At 44.2% G+C, this 21,384-nt stretch overlaps 1 protein-coding gene across 1 annotated transcript in view; it reads left to right on the top strand.

The window, feature by feature from the left end:
- Positions 1–21,384, top strand: part of ASTN2 (astrotactin 2) — a gene marked incomplete at its 3' end in the record, with an annotated part of 830,851 nt that overhangs the window by 278,250 nt on the left and 531,217 nt on the right. The window contains exon 5 of the mRNA XM_081066707.1: positions 9,781–9,888. Coding sequence (XP_080922833.1) covers positions 9,781–9,888 — 108 coding nt within the window. The remainder of the gene's footprint in view (positions 1–9,780; positions 9,889–21,384) is intronic.

The raw sequence follows: 21,384 nt of genomic DNA, 5'->3' as shown, positions 1-21,384 counted from the left end.
TGATAGTATCGTATAGTCTGATGGTTCATTTTTATTCAAGTACGTGTTCCCAAAGAATGTTTACCACAGGACTGATGTCAACCTGAAGAAAGTTCTTTAGCCACGACCTGTCAAGTTCTATTCTCCATCTACTTCTCTTCCACACTGACAGCCTTGCCTTAGATCAGGGAAGAACTGGTATGGGATACTGGGAATAGCAAGGACCCCAGTTAGACTTCCCAACCAATCTCTTCTCCTTACTGACTGTGTGGCCCAAGGCAGATAATCCCTGCAAACATCAGTTTCTTAATATTTAAAACAAGGATACCAGCATCAACCTCATTATACTCTTAGATGTACTCTATGATTTTAATATACATAAATTTAGGCTTGACATGCTGTAAACAGCAACTATCTGTTCCTTTTCTTCCTGCTCCTTTTCGTGTTTATCCAGTTCGCAGAGAGCAGGTAGTCAGGGAATAGGGGAAACATGAGATCACAGGATAGGACCAAAAAAGAGCTTGAGACACTAGAAGAAAGGGCCAAAAGATACAGATACAATTTGGTAGTACAAAATGTTCTTTACTTTGGTTTAGAAAAATCAATTCTACAAGTACAGGATGGGAAAGACCAGATTCATTTGCAGTGCATATGAACAAAGAACTGAGGGCATATTGAATACATGTCAGCTGCCAGGAAAGTGGAAGCAGTCCTGGGCTGCATTATTATGAGTCTCGTGTTGATAGAAAGGGAGGTGATAGCCCATTTCTGCTCTTAGTGAGTCAGATCACACCTGCATTATCACGCCTCATTCTGGACATCAAAACTCCAAAAGGACATGAACAAATTGGAATATGTTGAAAAGACTCCGACAGAATAAATTTGACATAGGGAATGCACATCAAAAGATTGGAACAAATGTGTAACACCCAGTGTTACAGAGGATAGAGTGAAATAATCACTCCTATATACAGCTGATCAGGATAAGATGGATACAAGCTTTCTGGAGGACATCTTGACAATGTGGATCAAAAACTTTAAATACGTCAATATCCTTTGACCCAGCAATTCATCTTTTTACTCTCGAAAAAAGTGTTACACCTGGATGCACAGGGATTTGTAGAATGATTTATCTTTAGGAACATGCAATGCAATATTACAGTGAAAAATTGGAAGCACTAAAAAATTTAAACAATAGGGAATTGATTAAATAAGTGATGATACATTGATACAGTGGAATATATTGCGGGCATTAATTGATATGGGGGTTCATACTTCATGACATGGGATGATGGATTTGACATTTTAGTTAGCTGAATTTTAATTCCACAAGTGAACTCTGTCGTTTTCCATAATAAAAGAAAAAGAGAAAGGTAAACGAAGAGAAGAAAATCTCGGTATTCAGAGAAAATCGCTAGTAACACTTTGCTGGATACAGGTATAGATGTAGGTGTAGCTGTATATTGCGATACATATAAATTTAGATGTAAATCTAGATGTGTGCATATGCACACATCTGTGATATATGTAATTTATATAATAGCCAAGGTGCCAGGCATATAGTTGGATTCCAATATGTATGTCTGACATAAATGAATGAATAAATATATGCTTAGATATTTTAAACAAAACTTACAAGATGTGCTCACATTACAAGACAATAAAATCCAGTTGTAAAAACATATGCATATAAATGAATGCTTAAAAACTAGAAATAAGGGAAGTCAGTTGGATATGATAGTATTTAACTTGATTATTATTTTCTTCTTTGTGCTTTCTTATTTTGTTCTAATTTTCTACAATAAATTTGCATTGACTTTGTAATCCAAACAATTATCATTTATATAAAGCATATGATATAAGGAATGTTGAAGATATTAATAGGAATGCTTAGCTCGGATGGAAAGATTATAACGGGCCCATGAACAATCTTTAAACAGATGAGGGGCCATTGTATGGAGGTCGTAAAACAGCCTGAGCCTGTGATTCCAAAAAGCTTGACAGTCTAGAGAGTAGAAATTGCAGGGAACTTGATTCTTGGCCAACCTCAGGACCAAATTGGTTCCTTGATTCTCTTGTACCTTCTGGATCTGCCTCTGTATTCTAGTCTCTCTGCCATTTATGAGCTACGTGAAGTTGAGCATGTCATTTGTGTTGTCTCTGACCTTCAATGTCCCCATCTTTCAAATGGGGATAACAATACCTATCTCATCCAATCATTGTGAAGGTGACATGAGTTGCTTTATTTGGGGAGACGGTTAAATGTTATGCAGGATTTGCTAGATGTTAATGTCTTTTTTAGTCGCACTGTATGACAGTAACAGGACTTGTGTCTCTGGATACCTACTTCATCTTTCCATTGCCTAGCTGCCATATGGTGACAGGTTGGAATGAGTGTGGATGTTTTTATAGGACTAGACAAGGAGAATATTCTGATTGCCGACTACTGCATAATACACCACCCAAACTTAGTGCCTTCAAACAAAAACATCTTATTATGCTCATGGAAGCTAGGAGTTGGGAATTCATAAACAACAGAGGGAAGATAAGTTATCTGAGCTCCACCTCGATCAGGACTCAGCTGAGAATCCTCAGACATCTGTGGGTGACTCAGATGGCTGGGACTGGAATCAACTAGAAACATCTCTCACCGCTTGCCACCTGGCCTGGGCTGTCTTGGAAGCTGAGCTCAGCCGTGACTGTTGACCAGACCACTTACACTCGGCCTCTCCACGTGGCAAAGACTTCTCACAGCATAGTGGCAGGTTTCCAAAGGGGAGGGAGGGAGTGTCTACAGAGTCAGCCTTTCCAGAGAGCAGGGCAGAAGCTGTATCACCTTTTCTGACCCAGTCTTAGAGGTTATGCAGGATCGTTTCTTTTGCAGCCTCTTTACTCAATACACACCCCTAAGGCAGCCCAGATGCAGAGGGAAGGAAATTATGTCCACCTTTGTTGGGGGAGTGGCAAAGGGCACATTGCAGCAGAAAATGTGGGATGGGAGATTTTGTCATGGCCCTCTTTGGAAAATACAGCCTCCCGTAGGGAGCAATGGGGTATTTCACAAGACTGAAGCTTTACTTTCACGAGATACTGAGTTAAGCTTGATTGGAGAGCTTTTCCTCCATAGACAGTTCTTTGTGCCACACGCAAGAAAAAGTGAGGATAAATTGAGATAGCTCCCTTCTTGGGTAGTGGAGTAATCTTCTCTGAGATGGCCATATTACGCTAAAGGTCAAGTGAGGGATGAGCTTAAACAGCAGCAATAAAGACAGTCTAGTTTTAAAATTAAACATAACTTTTATTAAGTGTCCTTTTTATTACCAAGCATTAGATATTCACTGAAGGAAAATTATAAAATGCAGATGAGCAATAATAAGAATAAAAACTGAATACCTCAAATGTTACTACCCAGAGAATAACCGCTGGAGCACCTTAACATATTTATTTCAGTGTGCATACATGAAACATTTACATTCTGTGTGTGTGTGTGTGTGTGTGTGTTTAAAACAAATAGGATAATTTTGCACTTAGAGTTTTGCAATTTGTTTTTTAAAACTTGATCATAACCTTAGTTCATGAAGACCTCAAAATAACCTTTACCTTATTTTTTAAAATGTGTTTTTTAAATATTTTTCTTAGATTAAAACAAGCCTTTATTTAAAAACACATTTTCTAGTTGAAAGAAAAAGTAAAATGATTCTCTGAAATAAAAATGAAATAATTTGTTGTTATGAAACCGATAGGAAAGCTAACATAGGAAAGCTGAAAGCTCGTGGCATGTGAGAACAATTGTGATTCTTACGACCACAGGTATTTGGTTATTTGAAGACTTGGGTAATGTTTTATATGCCTAATCTGTCTTTTGTAACACACACTCAGCATTGCCAAGCTACCTATTCACACCAAATATCAGCAAGGGTGTGTAAATTTGCATGAGTAGAATCCTTCTTTGCAATCTTCTCTATATACTATTTTACTTAACAATTTATCACGGAGAGGCTTGCATGTCAATAAACACAGATTTATGTCACTGTATTTAATGGTCTCATGAAAGTCTATTTTACAGATGTGCCATCATTTTCGTTTATTTTTTAAATTACATCCCCTATAAGTGAGTCTCTGGTCATTTCCACTTTTTTTTTTTTCTCTCTGAAATTATAAGCAGTCGTGTTCAGTTATATTTTACTACAAATATTTTTTAATCATAAAGATCAATTTAAAAAATTCAACATGAATCCCAAGAATGCTGCAGAATCTTATTTCCTTGGGGCTCTGATAAACCAGGGGTTGAACACAGGTCCTGCCACCTAAGGGCTGTGGGCCTGCAGATAAGGCGATCTGCCTCTCTCAACTTCTGTTTCCACATCTGGGGGAATAGTAATATGTGCCACCTCTGGGTAGAGTGCCTGGCACTGTACCTGGCCTATAGCGGTGCCCGATGGCAGGTACCAGCTGTGGTCAGAGCACCTCCAAGTGCTGCGTGTGTATGAACGTCTGTAGTTTAGCCCTAGAGCTCAGAGTAATTGTGAGTTGTATGGTTTAGAGGGTGTGGGAAGTTTTAGCCACTTCTGTCCTCTTTCTATGACTGGCACCCTTAGTATTCCCTGGACAGTTGGGGATCAGATGGGTTTTTGCATTTCCAAGCTTCATATTTCTCTATCTGGCACAGTTCTGGGCAATCTAAAAATTCAATATCGCTGTCACCAACGTGAGGAAGACACAGAGCCTAAATAATTTAACATGTCACCACCATCCATCATACCAAGAGTGCAGGAGATGGAGTGTGGAGGGGCTGGCAGAGCAGTGCTGTGGATGGGACAGCCCAGTCAGAGAAGGTAGACTTGCAAAGAACAGCAGTGCGTTAATCCTCACAGGCCCACGGAAGACCAAGTATCCCACCTCCTGCTCCAGCCTTTCCCATACTATGAACGTCAAGTTCTTCAGACATGTTGATTTGTTCCAGAGCAAACTTGGGCTCAGGTTCCTAATTTGCCATCACATATCTGTGTCATCTTGGGGAAGCCTCTAAATACCTCTGAATATCTCAGTTAACTTATCAGCAAAATTGAGATAATTCCCTTGTAGGGGCTTAGTATCATGCCTGGACTGTCTCCATTGCTTCCTCATCAGAAAGTAAGCCCCAGAAGGTCAGTAAAGTTGGGTCTGTTTGATTCGCAGAAGTATTCTCAGTGCCTAGAACAGTGTTTGGTACAGAATGAACACTTAGTAGACAATTGTTAAATGAATGAATAAACAAATGAGTGAGTGTGGTGATTTTTGGAGGTGACCAGTAGGTCCAGGACAGACTGAATGGCCATGCATGCGTCCACAAACAATGGGTCGGGATGCAGGATGCCTGAGCTGGCACCATCCACATGGCCCTGTAATGCCTCTCCTCTGTGTCTCAACTTTCCCTCTCCCTCTCTGTATCTCACAGTTCACACATCCCCCCATCCTACAGTTCTGCCATCCGTCTTGTGATGTTACAAAGAGAACGGAGGGCCTCCTTTTTTAAAAAACATTTTTATTTATTGAGGTAAAATTCACCTAACATTAACCAGTCACTCATTTAGAGTGTATAATTCATTGCCACTTAGGTCATTTATAAGGTTGTGCAACTGTCACCTTTATCTGGTACCAAGATATTTTGATCACACCAAAAGGAAGTTGCGTATTCATTAACAATCACTCTGTTTCTCTTCCCTCTCCGCCCGGCCCTGGCAACCTCCACTCGTTTTCTTTAGGGGATTACTTACTCTGGATGTTTGATATAATGTATGATCTGGCTTTTATGTCTGGTCTGTCACTTGACAGGATGTTTGCAAGGTCCAGCCATGTTGTAGCATGTGTTAGCATTCCCTTTTATGACTGAAAATATTCCATTGTGTAGAATACCATATTTTGTTTATCCATTTATTAGTGAGTGGACACTTGGATGTTTTCTACCTTTTTGCTATTGTAAATAGTGCCGCTATGAACATTTATGAACAATTATTTGAATACCCTATCTTCAATTATTTGGGATATCCCTAGGGACAGAGTTGCGAGGTCATGTGGTAATTTTGTGTTTAATTTCTTGAGGAACTGCCCAACTATTTTCCACAGTGAGTGCACAATTTTGTATTCCCACAGCAATGAATGAAGGCTCCAATTTCTCTACATCCTCTCCAACACCTGTCATTTCTCATTATTTTGATTATGGCTAATCTAGTGGATATGAAATGGTGTCTCCTTGTGGCTTCGATTTGTGTTTCCCTAATGAGTTATCTTTTCATGAGAACAGGGGGTTTTCGAAGGAGACAGAAGCCAGGTTCAAATTTGGAGGCTCTGCCATTTATATTTTGTGTGATCTTAAATAACCGACATTGAGATTCTGAAGGCTAGTTTACTCCTTGGTAAAACGGATGCTTCTTACCTCTCAGACCCCTTGTGAAGTGTAGATGGGATATTGTGTATACTGGGCAGTACACATTACACTGTGGTATGTTGCTCAGCCCATCTTCTCCATGGTTTCATCCGGGACCATTCAGGACCAGAAGAACCAGGGGTTTATGGAACAAGGGCAAAGGAGCTGATGGTCGCTCTCTGTTTTTCTCACCAGTCTCTGACCGTTCTCACTTTCCCTCAGCTCCTAAATGGAAATACTTGAGCAGCCCTGAATGATTAATGGCTGCACTTTAGTTCACTAAATCAACAATTTCATATTAAAATGTTAGTAGAGGGGTCCCTTTTCCGTGTGTCTGAATCATCTCCAAGGCAATCTTTAATTGGCTTGTGGCCCTATCTGATTATACAGACACTCAGAGGTAATATGCCTTGGGTGGCTGCCACCGCCCTAGGATGTCACAAAATGCAGGGAGTTACCACTCCCATCCATCGGTTCTTCCTTTTCTTCTGTTAAACTTAGGCAGGCATTGAATAAATGAATGTGCCCTCCCCCTCAGTGATTTGGTCTTTACGCCAACTATTGGCATGCACTATATCATTTTCCTCATAATGACCAAGTGAGCTGAGAGATACTGTCCCCCTTTTAAAGATGAATTCAGAGAGGTGAGGTGCCTTGCCCAAGCCCACTGAGCTAATAAGTGAGACCAAGAATTAGAAGTCATGTCTGACTCCAGTACTCTGATTTCTTCTTATCTCTCATGACTCATGGATTAAACCAATGTAGAAAACTGCTAGACCCTGAGTGCCTTAGGACAGAGACAATGGCTATTGTCTTTTAATGGAATCTGAGTTCTGGCATTTTTTTATCCAAGTGGTATTTGAAAAATGATCCAACGCCTTAGTGGGGCCTTTGGTTTCGTCATCTCTCTCCTGTGTCCAAATCCTGGTCCTTAATTATGCTCGGTAATAATAGTTGTATAAGTACCTCCAAAACTGTGTTCTCCAACAGAGCGGGCACTGGAAATGTGGCGAGCTTGTATTGAGGTGTGCTGGGAGCATACACTGGATTTCAAAAACATATTATGAAATATATATGAGCGATCTCAGTATAATTTTGTTAACTACATGTTAAAAATTTCAAAATTTTACATCTATTTGGTTAAGTACGATATATTCTAAAAATTAATGGTACCTGTTTATTTTCATCTTTTTAATGTGGCTACTTGAACGTTTAAAATTGCATGTGTGGCTGGTGTGATATTTTCACTGGACGGGTTGGTGTAGAGGCAGCCTCCCTGAACCTCAGTTTCCACTCTGACAGTGATACCTGGGAGGTGAGGGTCAGAGGTGTGGGAATGGAGGGAGAACTGGAGAAGCCCTCATGATAGTCAGGGCCCTGGCTTCTGTGTGCCTGGACGTCACGAATGATGGAGGCATCACTAGAATTTGCTAAGCCTGATTGGAGTCTCTACCAATAAGTACGATTACAGAGGTTTGGGGCAAGAGCAGTGAGATGTGAAAAACGCGCCCTGGTATTGGGGACAAGTCACAGACCTGCTACTCCTCAGAGGTCGAATCATTGGGGTTTTGTCACTGCTCTACCTCCATGCACACTCGCACGCACACACGCGCACACACTTCCTGGGTAATTTTAGTGATGAGGCAGGCTTTGCAGGTAGGCAGACCTGCTTTCAGTTCCCGCTCCCTCACTTATGACCTCACATAACCTCTCCAAGATGTGGTTTATTCACCTGCAAAACAAGGTCCATAGTGCCTTCCTTACAGGGCCAGCTGTGGACAGGAAGTGGTGTATTTACTCCTATTTTATCATGCACCAGCAAAGAGACTGGTGTAGGTGTCTGGATTTGAATTGTGGTGCTGCTACTTCCAAGCTGTATGACCCTGGGAAAATTGTTTCATCTCCTTGGGCCTTCATTTCCTCATCCATTACAATGGGAATAAAAGTAGTACTCTACGTTTTAGGGTTACTATACGGATTAAACCAATCCATACATGTGAAGGGTTTTGCCTGGCAGAGAGACAGTGTATACAAGGGTTAGCCTTTTCTGATTATATTAGAATTACCTGATGGCTTTGCTGTGGCCCCCACTACACTGTCCCAATTAAGGAACGAATCTTGTCTGAATTCTGTCTGCCATGTTCACCGTGGCAGGACTGTAATAGGTCATTGGTTTGGGAGAGGAAGGAAGATGAGAAAGAGGGAGAGAGGCTAGGAGAGAGAGAGGATTGCTGGAACATTTCAAAGTACTGGGGTGGCATTAACGGAGATGTGGGAAGAGGCTGGGGTAGACTCCTGACAGGCACAGATTCATCCCCTTTTCACTGTTGCCCCAAACACAGCAGGAAGTATGACAGATAAGTATTTCTGTATATAAGGCAACTATCTTACCAGACGACTTCATTTCCCCGTGGCCAAGAATTGTGTAGATGAACAAAAGTCATCCCGCTCCCTTCCTCCCTCTCTCCCTTCCTCTTTCCTTTCTTCCCTTCTTTCCTCGCATCCCCTCTCTCCCTTGCTTTCTTCCTTTATTTTTCTGTAACAGTAAAATATGTTAATGGCAGTTTGAAAGGTCCTGCTGGCCTCTGTAGAGAGCTGCTCTTCCACTGCCCCGGATGTGGCCTCCACCTGCTCACACGCCGCACGCCAGGGAAGCGCAGCTCTCGCCTCTCCTTGGAACTCTCTGCCACTGAAGCCTCATCCAGCCATCCTTCCAGTCCTGGCTTGCATATTCCTTTCTCCATAAAACCTTTCCAGGTTATCGGAGTTGGGATCGATCGCTCTCCCCATATTCCCAGGGTCTCGTGATGTGCAAAACGGCCATGAATTAGGTTAAAGGTGCTGTACAACCCCATGTGTCACCTTGACTAGCTTATGACCCGCTGGCTGGCAAGGACCGGGTTGTAGTTTGATAGGTCCAGTTTCTGGCTCTGGGCCTGGCATATAGTAAGCACTTGAGAGAAATGTGTGTGAACTTAAGGTACCGGGAGTGTTTGCTTCGAGTCAGGCTCGTCGTACTAAACAACAAGATAGCTATCAATTATTTAGTAGCCATCAGGGATCCCGCATTTTATATATCATATCTCCTTTCATCTGGAAAGCAACCCCACAGGGTTAATAGTTACTGTACTTATTTCAGGAAGAAAGAACACAGGACTCAGAAAGGTGAGGCGTTTCTCCAAGGTCACAGCCCAGTGCCTGCCAAGCCATTGTCAGAACCCATGTCCACCTCACTGCCGGCCCTGAACCCCTTCCATAAATCAGGCCGACTCCAGGGTCACTTGGGATGTACAGAACGAAGTCTGGGGATGGGGTCGCTGATCTCAGGGATGTATGACAGACTTAGGAAGCTTCTGGAGGCTCGTGGATGACTGACGGAGTGTGCTTCCTTGCAGGCGGAATCAGCTTTGGGAGAGTCAAGGGGACTTCGGGCTCAGAGGCAGATGATGAAACGCAGCTGACGTTCTACACGGAGCAGTACCGCAGCCGTCGCCGCAGCAAAGGTAACGGGATCCTTGGAAAGTTCCAGAACCAGAGTCTGCAGGAGGCAAACCTGGAAGCAGATTTGGTGCTTCATGACAGAACGTAAATCTTAGCCTGATCCCATTCCAGTTAACTCTGAGCCTGGCATCCGAAATCCTAGCTAAATGGGTGATTGCCATTATATCCAGTTCCTTCCATTCTTTGTTTGCTTTCTGGCCTACCTCATTCCTCAAAAGATTGAGGGATAAGTGTTTTTGTTTTTGTAGGTTTACGCATTTTTTTTAAATCCAGCACAGGAAATGAAATAACTAAGATAATGAGATTGAAAGGAAAACCGGAGTAAGGAAAATCATTCAAATGCAGGTTAAATCAATGGCAGGTAATCGGTGCCATACTGGGTTGTGTCATTCTCAGAAGGAGCTGGCAGTTTACCTCCGAGCTTCTTAGCAACCAAAGTGCAAAAGGAAACACTTGGCGGTAAAATGTGCAGGGGCCTGTGGGACAGACAAGCGTTTGTTCAGAAAATTTTGTTTACCTGACTCTAATGCCAGAGGGACACTTCTCCAGTCAGTCCCTATAAGTACGATACCATGTGACTTTCTAGACAATGTCTTCAACAGACAAAATTAGTATCACTGCATAATTATTTTTCACAATGGACTCATCATGAAAAGATGTCAAAACACTGACACAGAGCTCCATAAAGGGCTGAGGTCCACAGTCCCCTGTGATAAAATGTGCTCGGGGGGAAAAATAGAGCATATTTCAGGCAATCGCCTGCGAATGTAATTCCTCATCCTTGAGTGTTTTATAAAGATAGGAAATTAGCAAGTTCAAGATTGCATTCAGGGATAGAGAACTTGGGGTGCAAATGTGGATTACACACCTGTGTTTAAGGACAGATCCATGGGTTTAGGAGCAAGCCCCAGAAAGAAGCACAGGTCCTCTTGCAAACTTGCATGTTGCTCTTCAAGACATGTGGCAGCCCGTGGTCCTCTCTCCTCTCCACGGAAGTGGGCTGGGGAGGGGAGAATCTTCCCCACAAAGCGATTCTACATTCATTCCACCTATACTGTGTTTCCCTGAAAATTAGACATAGCCAGATTATCAGCTCTAATGTGTCTTTTGGAGCAAAAATTTACATAAGACCCGGTCTTATTTCACTGTAAGACCTGGTATAATATAACATAATATAAGATAATACCAGGTATAATATAATATATAATATAATATAATATATAATACTGGGACTTATGTTGATTTTTGCTCCAAAAGATGCATTAGAGCTGATGGACCTGCTAGATCTTATTTTTGGGGAAACACGGTACATGATGATATTCAGGGAGAATAGGTCACAGGCTTCTCTGGGCTCCTTTTGCTCTTAGGCAAGTTACCTGCCTTCCCTATGCCTCAGTTTTCTCATCTGTAAAATGGGTCTTGTAACTGCCTCACAAAGCCTTTAAGGTGAATTTTGGTTATGACATATAAAAGATTTATCATGGTGCCTGGTATATGTGAAGGGCAAATACAGTAGACGTTATTAATATCAGTTCAGTTTTCATTGTTGTTTTCATATCTCCCTATCCCTGGTGCCTTTCACAGAAAAGGTGCCATGGGTTGAGTGTCTCTCTGGACACTTTACCTGGGACGGTTTTGTCGTCTCTAGCCGTTAGAATAATTGGGCCTTGCTCTCACTCCTTCCCATACCTCAGCTTGCTGGTATCTGCTGCCCTGGAGACTTAGAAGTTGGTGATGGATGATTCTTGACTTGTCTTCTTCCTCTCCCCAAAAATGCTACCAGAATTCAGGCTGGGTCTCCTCTTCAGGGCTGGGCTATTTACAGCTAAGTGGAAAAACATCCATCATTGAGCGTCACCCTCATAAATTGGAGTTAAATTTAAGAAACAAATGCAAAGGCAAGCCACGTGTAGGACTTGAGATAAACGATTTGGCCCAGTGCCCCCATATACCCCAAAAGGCCAGGCTGTGTTTCCAGGATGGCGAGGACGCCAGAGCTGTGATGCGCCCCGCCCCACCCCCTTCCTCCCTGGCCCTCTTGCCAGCTGAATGCCAAAGCTGCTAGCTTGTAGACCCACTGTCTGCAATGGCAAGTCCTTCTCCTGCCTCCTCTGGTTCCCACCACATTTTTCTCTTCCTCCTCAGTATCCTGGGTTTGTTTGCTTGCTTGTTTGTTTTAATTTCTATGTTTTTCTTCCCTTCTTCTTCTCTCCCTTATTTACCACTGCTTTCTTCTCTTTATTGTTCTGTCTTTTGTTCTCTTCTGTGTTCTCCCTCTCTTCTCTTTCTCTCTCTTCTTCTTCTCTTTCTCTCTCTTCTTCTTCTCTTCTTCTATTACCCCTTTCCCACCAGTCTTTCCTCTTTTTCCAGCTTTTACCTAGTGAAACCTCCCTTTTTTCTTCTTCCCTCTCATCCTCCTCCCTCCATACATCAAATATTTGCTAAGCACCAACTGAGTGTTAGACAATCTTTTTGGCATTGGGAACACAAACCAAGGAACCATTTTTTAAAAGCCCTACCCTTGAGGAGCTTGTAGTATGCCAAAATATAATACATTTGATGGCGACAAGTGCTAAGGAAAAAGACTACAGCAAAGAAAGACATTGAGAGAGTAGGGAAAGGATCACAAGTACAGATTCCCTGAGCATAAATCACGCTGCCCCTTTTGCAGAAGCACAGGGGAAGCAGACCTGACAGTGTCGTTGATGTTGTCAAGGTTATTGCTGCTGCTGCTGCTATGGTTGTTTCTTGAGCATGGAGAGTGAACTTGATCCTGGCAGGAGTCACTTACAACCCAATGCCCAGTTCTGCAGACACTGCCTGGGGAGGGCCATGACCCCTTTTTGCTGTTTCTTACATGCTGTGCAGGGGGCCAGGATATTTCAGGGCTCACTGCCCTAATGTGAAAAATGCACAGTACCAAGGTTAGCCAAGGGATGTTTGGGATGACAGAGCAATGGAACAGAGTATCAAGAGCATGGATTCTTGCAGCGGGCTGCCTGGGTTCAAATCCAAGCCCCGCCCCTTGCTAGCGGTGCCAGCCTGAATATGAACCTTAACCTCTCTGTTTATCGGGTTCCTGATTGAAAAATAAGGATAGTAGAATTAAAGCTCTAAGGGGGCATACTAAGATGCTAAGAATTAAAATTGGTTGGTATTTATAAAGCACACAAGGGGTTCAAAGGAGGGAGAGAAGAAGTTGTGGTGGAGCTAAGATTCCTGGGAGGAGGGAACGCGGGACTGAGTGTGCAGATGAATCTCAGGTTTGTGCCGGATGAGCTGGGCGGCCTCAGTCAAGTCATGCCACTTATCCGGGTCTCTGCTTTCCTATCCGAAACTTGGGAGAGTTGGATCTCCGAGGTCCCTTTACACTCAAGCCCATGGAACTGGGTGTGCGTCTGAGAGAATCCCTGTACCTGGCTTCCAGCTTCCGCTCCCTTTGCATTACATCTGCCCCCTCCATGCCCGATGCCTCCCTCCTTTCCTGGTTCTCTTTTTGGAGAAAGTGTCTGTCCCTGGCATGTGAGTGGCTCCTGTCGTCCCGTTTGGCTGTGCCTTTCCGCCTAGGCCTGCCTTCTTGGCATCTCTGCCCTCTCCCTGACCTCTACTACCACCATCCCACCTCTTCCTTAGCAAACACAGTGTGTCAGCAGTTCCCTGTGGTCTGCCCAGGGTCGCAGAAGCCAGCCTGGCCATCGCACAGAGGATGCGAGAAAGTGCAGTGAGGTGGGGAAGAAAGAGATAAAAATACCGAGAAAGAAGATCCCTTAACTGGTTGGAAACAGTCATCTCCTAGCATTTGGAATCCATATCATTTCACTCTACCTCATTCCTTTCCATCTGGAAACAGGATCAGGCCTGTGTTTCCCAAATCCAGGGACATCAAGACATTCAACTGTTGCCATCTTTGAAGGGCTCGGAAGGAAGGCGGGATGCTGGTGTCGTCTGACAGTGATAGGAGCAGTGGTTTTTTGTCCCAGATTTGCCACCAGTTTTCTATGTGACCTTGGCCAAGTTACTGTCTGTGTCCGAGTCTCACTTACCTAATTGATAAGTAGAGGTTGTAAAAGGGTGCTCAAGAGCCAGTCTGTCAATGCTGCGTAAGGTCTTCCAGAAGACCCTTCTGCATGGGGCCAGGCGGTGCTGGGGAAGACGTCAGAAGTTGTTGGAAAATGCAGTAGAACCAGATGTTACCTGGGTGGTTCATACTCCCCCAGCTTTGAGAGAAAAAGGAGAAATGGAGGAACACCAGAGACATGTGGAAGGGCTTCCTGGAAGAAGCTAAAAGTGACCTGGATCCAGGCATGGCTCTGTCACTGTGCACGCATGTGGCATGAGCCAGTAGTGTCAGTATTCTTGTCTTTCAAATGGGGTAGCGAAATCTCCTTCTCAGGGTAATTGTGAGGATCAAATGGGAACATGTGCGTCTCCCGGGTAACCGCAACTCCCAGCCTTAAGTTCTCCCTCTGCCATCACAGCCACCCTTGTCCCTGCCATGTACGTTGTTTGCTTCAAAACTGTTCAAATCACCTTCTCAGTGGTCTCACTGTCTTCCAACCCATTCTGAACCCTGTAGCCAGTGTAATCATTTAAACAATGTCAGGGATCCTGTTGCTTCTCTGCCTAGAAGCTTTCAATCTTTTATTTATTTATTTATTTATTTATTTGTATTTAGTGTGGAATGTGAACTTCTTGCCACCTACAAGCCTCTGAGGGGTCTGACCTTACCCATGTCCTCAGGGCCCTGTCTATGCCTGCCTCCCAGACCTCTTCTCCAGCATTCCTACGTCTGTCCTGCCAGAACCTTCACAAATGTTCTCTCCTGGAACCCTCTCCGCTTCTCTTTGACTCACTCCCGCTCGCTGTGACATCTCCACTTACGTGGCACGTCTTCAGCTAAGCCATTCCATATCTAATGTCCCTGTTGTGTGCCGGGCCAGCACCTGTGTTTTTCCCCCTCTGTAGAGGTCATCGCTGATGTCATTTTTTATTTACTGATATGTTCTCTGGGCAATATTTGTACCCTCTCCTGAACAGGCAGCTTCATGAAGATGGGCACATTGTCATCTGTGCCCAGCTTTCCTTCCCGGGCACCGAACAAAGGGAGGGGTCCATAGTATGTACTGGGCTAATATTTTTGAATGAATGAATGATTAATGAATGAATGAAAAAACTCTCTGGCCCAGTGTTTGAATTATTGGAAGTGCTCAGGGGGTTCGCTGCCTTTCTGTCCCCCCATCTTGTTGCCTCTCACTCCATTCTCACCTGCTGAAAAAGGGTCTGCTCTCCTTTCTGTTCTCTCTCCTGTGCCTGGTGAGAAGAACGGAAGCCCCAGGCCTGCTTGTTCTTGCACTGCAGGATCTCCAGGAAAGGACATGCCTTCCCTGGTCGTGGGCAGAGGGCCTGAGTACTGGTGTTGAAAACCCACCCACTTGAGCAGGTTGGAATGTGTGAAATGTGAAGGGATCTAACAAGTTCAGGAGTTTCCCTGGCAGAGAGGGTATACCCAGAAGTGATGGTAGAGTGAGGACAGGAAACGGAAGGAGAGAGGAAACCTGGCACATCTTTTCCCTACCTAGCTCTTTCTCAGTAGCATGTCCTCTGAAAGAAATCCAAGTGGCATTAGACCTAGCCAGACCTGGCTGTGAATCCCGACTTCACGTCATCCCCTTGGTGTGGGCATGGCTGGGCTTTTTACATCCGGGCTCTTCCCTCTGTATACAGTAGAGCTGTTGACATCTACCTCACAGAGTGATCAAATCTAGAGATGGAAGAGTCTAGGACTCACCCAGAGGTGCTCAAGAAATGTTATTCTTTCCTCCTGAAATTCCCCTCCCCTTGAAAATGTTCTGAACCCCAAACTAAATCAGCTAAAGTCCTATTTTTGGCAATAGGATTTACTGGAAAAGAGATGTATGATGTAGTCTGAGAACCTGCCCTAGCTTCCCTAAGCCTCAGGTTTTTAGTAAAGGAAATGGGGCTGTTATTCAAGGGTATCTGATATGGCCAGGTGGAACCCCATCCCAAAGCAAAGAACTGGAGTAATGAACATGGTGGGTGGTGGAGACAAAGAAAGACAAAGGGGCTGAGCAACAGACTGAGAGACTAAGATGTGTGTGTGTGTGTCGTGGAATTTCTTAAATCAGGAGTCAGCGACCTTTTTCTGTAAATGGCTGATGAGGAAACATATTTAGCTTTGTAGGCCATGTAGTCACTGTCGGAACTACTCAACTCTGCTGTTGTACCTTGAAAGCGGCCGTAGACAACACATAAATGGATGAACGTAAATGTGTGCTAATGACACTTTATTTCAAAAAAAAACCCAAAAACCAGTTTGTTGACCCCTGCCCTACCCCATCCACGTCATACAGGTGGCCCTTACCTGGAGGACTGGTCCAGGAAACATGGGTGAAATCTCACAATGCTTTGTGAAATAAATCTGATCTCATAGCATACATGATCTTGCTGCCTAATGAAGTCTATTTGTCAAGCAAAGAGTTCTATGTTTGGTTAAGTAAATAACTGTGTAATCCATCACTTGCTTGGGGTTTGCCAATTCTGATGGTGTTTTATAAAACTAAATAAGTAGCTGAATATGGTAGGTGCCCACTGGGCAGAATTTCACCTTATTAACCAGATACGATCCTGCATACGTCCAAGGACAATGGAGCCAGGGTTAGGAGATGCCTACTGAAGTCCGTAGCATGTACCCTCTGGGGGCCTCAGTTTTTCCGTCAGACAAGGATATTAACTCTTCATATCATCAAATCGGAAGCATCAAGACCAAAGCTCTAACTTATATTTAAGGAATCAACAACCTTACTAAGCGTGATCCTGGGAAGGGTGGGAAATAGGGTTGGGGGAGGGCTCCCAGCCTCAAGGTGATTGTAATTTCCTTGGGGGAGATAACAGCTCACACAGATAAGCAATGCTGATCAGGATAAGCTAGTGTGTAATTAAAGGTCCAGATGAAAACTGCAGATGGCATGCCCTGCCCCAGGCACAGTGTGGAGCCGGAGAGAGAGCAGAGACAGCTGCTGGATGACTCCTGCTGTGCAAGCACTGAGCATGGGCCTCCTGGCCCCGCTCTGCTAGTTGCTGTGTGGCCTTGGGCTAGGCTCTCTTCCTCTCTGGCCTTCACTCTTCTCATCTGCGGACTGCCCAGCCAGTGCTAGAAACCCGGGTTTTCTCCCCAGCAGGGAGAGCCAGAGCATGGGTGTCCCTGGTTTTGCTTATCTCTTTGTTTTTCTTGCTTGATTTAATTTCTCAGTTCTTAAGCTGAGATTTTCTGTAGTGATAAGAACTCTTGAATTGTAAGCAAACCTTTGTGCCAATTTGAATAGATGTGTAATTTTTTTTTCCTTTTTGATTCTCCCCTGACAAAACACACATGCACACACATGCATCTGTGTATATGCACACATGTGCACACACACACACACACACCCACACAGTTTAATCCTGTTTTAGAGGTCAAGGACAGGAGGGAACCTTCAAGCCATAGCTTCATAAAAGGAAGCCTTTGGGGATTGAAGGTAGGAGACTCTTCTGAAATATAAGCTGAGCATGAAGAGATGGAGCTGAGACTTCAGGAAATGGGAGGCAGGTGGGGTGAAAGCTGAGCACCGACAGAACAGTACCCGCCAAGTATGAGAACAGAGGGTGCATGGTGCCCTGGGGGTGGGGATGGGAGAGATGCCAGAAACTGAATTAAGTCCAAGTCTACGGCTTTGGGAAGAATGGCCGATGGGCTGGAGAAACAGGCAAGAGCCATACCTTGACCATCCTTTATCCACCACTTCTCACCAAACCACAAGGTTTTCTCAGTCCTAACGATAATCCATCCAGTCTTCCATTTTATATCCATAAACGTCAAGGCTTAGAGAATGGAAGCATTTTCCCCAAGGTTAAAAATGTTGCCGTTTCAAATGACAAAGCGAATGGGGCAAAATATTAACAATAGGTGAATCTGAGCAAAGAACAATATATGGATATCCTTTGTGCTCTTCTTATCCTTGCAGCTTTTCGATAAGTTTGAAATCATTTCCAGGCCTAGAACATTAAGAAAAGAGCAGGGTGATGTTAGGCTTCAGAATCAGCAGACAGGGGTCCAGATCCGTGCTCTGCTCCTGCCTAGCTGCGTGGCTTCGGACAAGGCACTTTCTTTCTCCGAGCCTCAGTTTCTCCTGGGTAAAGGGAGATACGCCTCGTATTAATCCTCCTCTTCTTTAGGCTTCTTGTGAGGCTTGAAGGAGATCGTGAGTGCAGAGGACATGCTTCGCTAAGTGTGCCTGCCGTGTGATCAGTTCTCACTAAATGGTAACCGCTCCCTTGCAGCACATCAATGCCTGCACCATGGCCTTTTTCTAATGGCTGGTCTGCAAATTGGTCTTGCTGCTTAAAAAAAAAAAAGAAAAGAAAAAAAGTAGAGATTTTCAGTAAGAACACAAATTTCGAGGCCTGAGCCTCTTGGAGACATTGTGACGTGGCTTTTCCCTTCACCATTCTTGTCCCTTGCCTGAGGACAGCCTCTTTCACGGGCTCATCTGCAGGCTACTCTCTGCCCACATCCAGGGCGCACCCCTAGGACTTGCTACTCAGGAGAATACACACTGAAGACAGATCAATTGGTATTTAATCGTCCTCTAAGCTTTGTGACCTGGGAAAAGTGACCCAAAGCCCAAGTTTTGTGACCTGGGAAAAGTGACCCAAAGCCCAGGCTGTCAGCCCAAGCTTCCTCTGTCAGGAAATTGTATCAGGGACATGGGGCAGGTGGTCCTGGTGAGGGGGGATTCGGGACCGACCCAAGGCCCTTGTTTGTCCTAACCTCTTCTGCCCAGCTGGCCCGTTCCGCCCTACCCGACAGAGATTCCTACTGAGTACAACATATCTGGAGCTCAGGACTAAGGGTTAGCAGTGGTCCAGAGGTGACCCCGTCAGCGCCCTCTGGTTATCCTAGAATATGGACATGGGCAGCGGAAAAGCAAGAGTAGGTTGGGGCAGGGTGGGGACAGGCAGAGGGAGTGTTGGATGCGCTTTTGAGAGAAGGAGGGAAAGAGACAGGGACAGAAGGAGGAAGGGCCAAGCAAGAGAGTATTGTGACACTACGAGAAGGCCTAAAGCTTGGGTTCCAATTGAGGGTGCACCCTTCTCTGGTTCTGGGGATCGAGCAAGGCTTTGATCCTCAGTTTCCGATCTGTCAGTCAACAAGGTAGAAGTTGACACTCTCTAAATTCTCAGCAATATCATCCTGAGAGCTCATGACAGAAATACAGCAAGGACGGAGACAGAGGAAAAGCACAGAAGAATCCGTATTTGATTGACTGGACTCTATCTGCACTGGTCTGTGCTGTAACATGCATCATATTATAGAGCAACACAGTGAGAAGGGATTGTGTGTATCCCCATTTTACAGATAAGTACATTGAGACTTAGAGAGGTCACTCACCTGAGGCTATTCTGAGGTAAGAGGAGCTGGGATTTCAACAGTAAGCTATTTGGTTTCAAACTCTGGTCAGACCATTACACGATAAGGCCTGTAAAATGCCTATCACAGTACCTCTCTCGGGGCATATCTCATTAAGAGACAAGAAGTAGATACCCATATCTGTGCTGGTGTAGAAAGCCCGATCAGATCCCTGAGAAGGTCCAGCTATTAACTTTCTAACCCCTCCAGGGAGCATCAGCCTGGGAGGAGCCAGGAGTGGGAATGGTCAGAACCAGCTCAGGCATTGAGAAGTTAGTTCAACATGGAGGAAAAAAGGCAGCCTCCTTGGGGGCCAGTCCTCCCAGGGCACGACCACTGTTGGGGGTCCTGGTATTTGATCAAGTAGGAATACATATGATCAAGAGAAGTTCCAACCTGTATCAGATTGTGAGAGCCAATTTTGCTCATCATTCCTACCTCTGCTGTGAGTGATGTCATGTTTGTAGCTTAGGATCAAATGTGATGTAAGTCTTTACACCGTGGAAATTGGCAAACGTTGCAATGGAAGTTTCCCCTTCCTCCTCAGAGAGCCCATTGCTAAATAGTCATCAGCACTCAACTGAGAAGAACTGTCAATAAGAAGTAAGAATTTAGCCACAGGCTGAAGTGCAAAGACCTTTTTGTCTAGAAACAGTCTAAGCGATCCATCCAGAATCTTTCCTAGAGGATGATGGGCTTGGCCTAGAACAAAGCAAACCATACAGTTCAAAGATCCAGGCAATTTGCAACAGCTCTATAGGATGTCAGAGGGGCAATAGATTGGGGGAGCGGGATTATCACTTTGCGAGGGGTGTAAATGTCTAACTATTACATTGTTTTTTACACCTGAAATTAAAGAAAAAAAAAGATTTCTTTCAGAAACAAGACAAGGTCAGCTGGGCAGGCTAGATAGTTAAGTCTGAGAGCTAGGTAGTTGTCTGGCCTATCTGAACTTCAGAATCACTTGGAAAGCTTTTTAAAAAGAGCCTGTTCCAAGCGCATACCTCAGACCCATTACATGGGGATTTCTGGCCAAGGGGTCTAGGCATGGCATATAATCATTTCCAAATTCCCCTTTCCAACCAGAGTTGAAACCACCACCCCGCAGCTTCCTTGACATACGAGGCGTGATCAAAACCTACGATGAATGTTTAATATATATATGTATAACACACACTGCCATTAATCCCCCTCAAAATACTCCTCTTCACCTCGAACACACTTATCCCATCGTTCTTGGCGTTTTCTGAAGCCGTTCCGGAAGTCCTCTTTCGTGAGTGTCTTTAGTTGCACTGTCGTGGCTGTTTCCATGTCCTGAATCATTTTGACTTTGGGGAAGAGCCAGAAGTCACACGGTGCCAGATCCGGTAAATAAGGTGGATGAAGACACACCATAATGTTTGTATTGGACAGAAATTGCCATTTACCAGAAGCGATGTGTGACATGGAGCATTGTCATGATGGAGAATGAAGTAAAGACACTCACGAAGGAGGACATTCAGAACTGCTTCAGAAAGTGGCAAGGACGATGGGGTAAGTGTATTCAAAGCGACGGGAAATATTTTGAGGGGGATTAATGGCAATGTGTCTTTTACTGTAATATATATATATATATATTTTAATTCAAACATTCAACGTATCTTTTGATCACACCTCATATTAGCCAACAGCATTTCTGTTCCTATTCTGACATTGGGCTGCCGTGAATTGTATCCCCCACTTTCCCAAGCCGGGAACTTGAATAACTATAATAAAAGGAATAAAAAGTTATAGCCACCATTTATTGAGTGTCACTTTTGTTCCAGGTCCATTGCATATTCACTGATCTTCCTATATAATTAGTTATTGTCCTCGTCTTTACATGTAAAACAATGAATCTAAAACCAGACGGAGTGACTTCTCCAAGGTCATAGAAACAATAAGTCGAGGGACTGAGGCTTAAACCTCATTCTGATTGGCTGCAAAATCTAATTGTCCCAACACCTCAGGTCTGTCCCCAGGAGAATGTCACAGATTTTTACTCCTTCCCTCT

The sequence above is a fragment of the Rhinolophus hipposideros genome, assembly GCF_964194185.1.
Source record: "Rhinolophus hipposideros genome assembly, chromosome: 11".
Lineage (NCBI taxonomy): Eukaryota > Metazoa > Chordata > Mammalia > Chiroptera > Rhinolophidae > Rhinolophus > Rhinolophus hipposideros.
The sequence above is the reverse complement of the archived record's forward strand: the minus strand, read 5'-3'. Positions and strand labels throughout refer to the sequence as shown.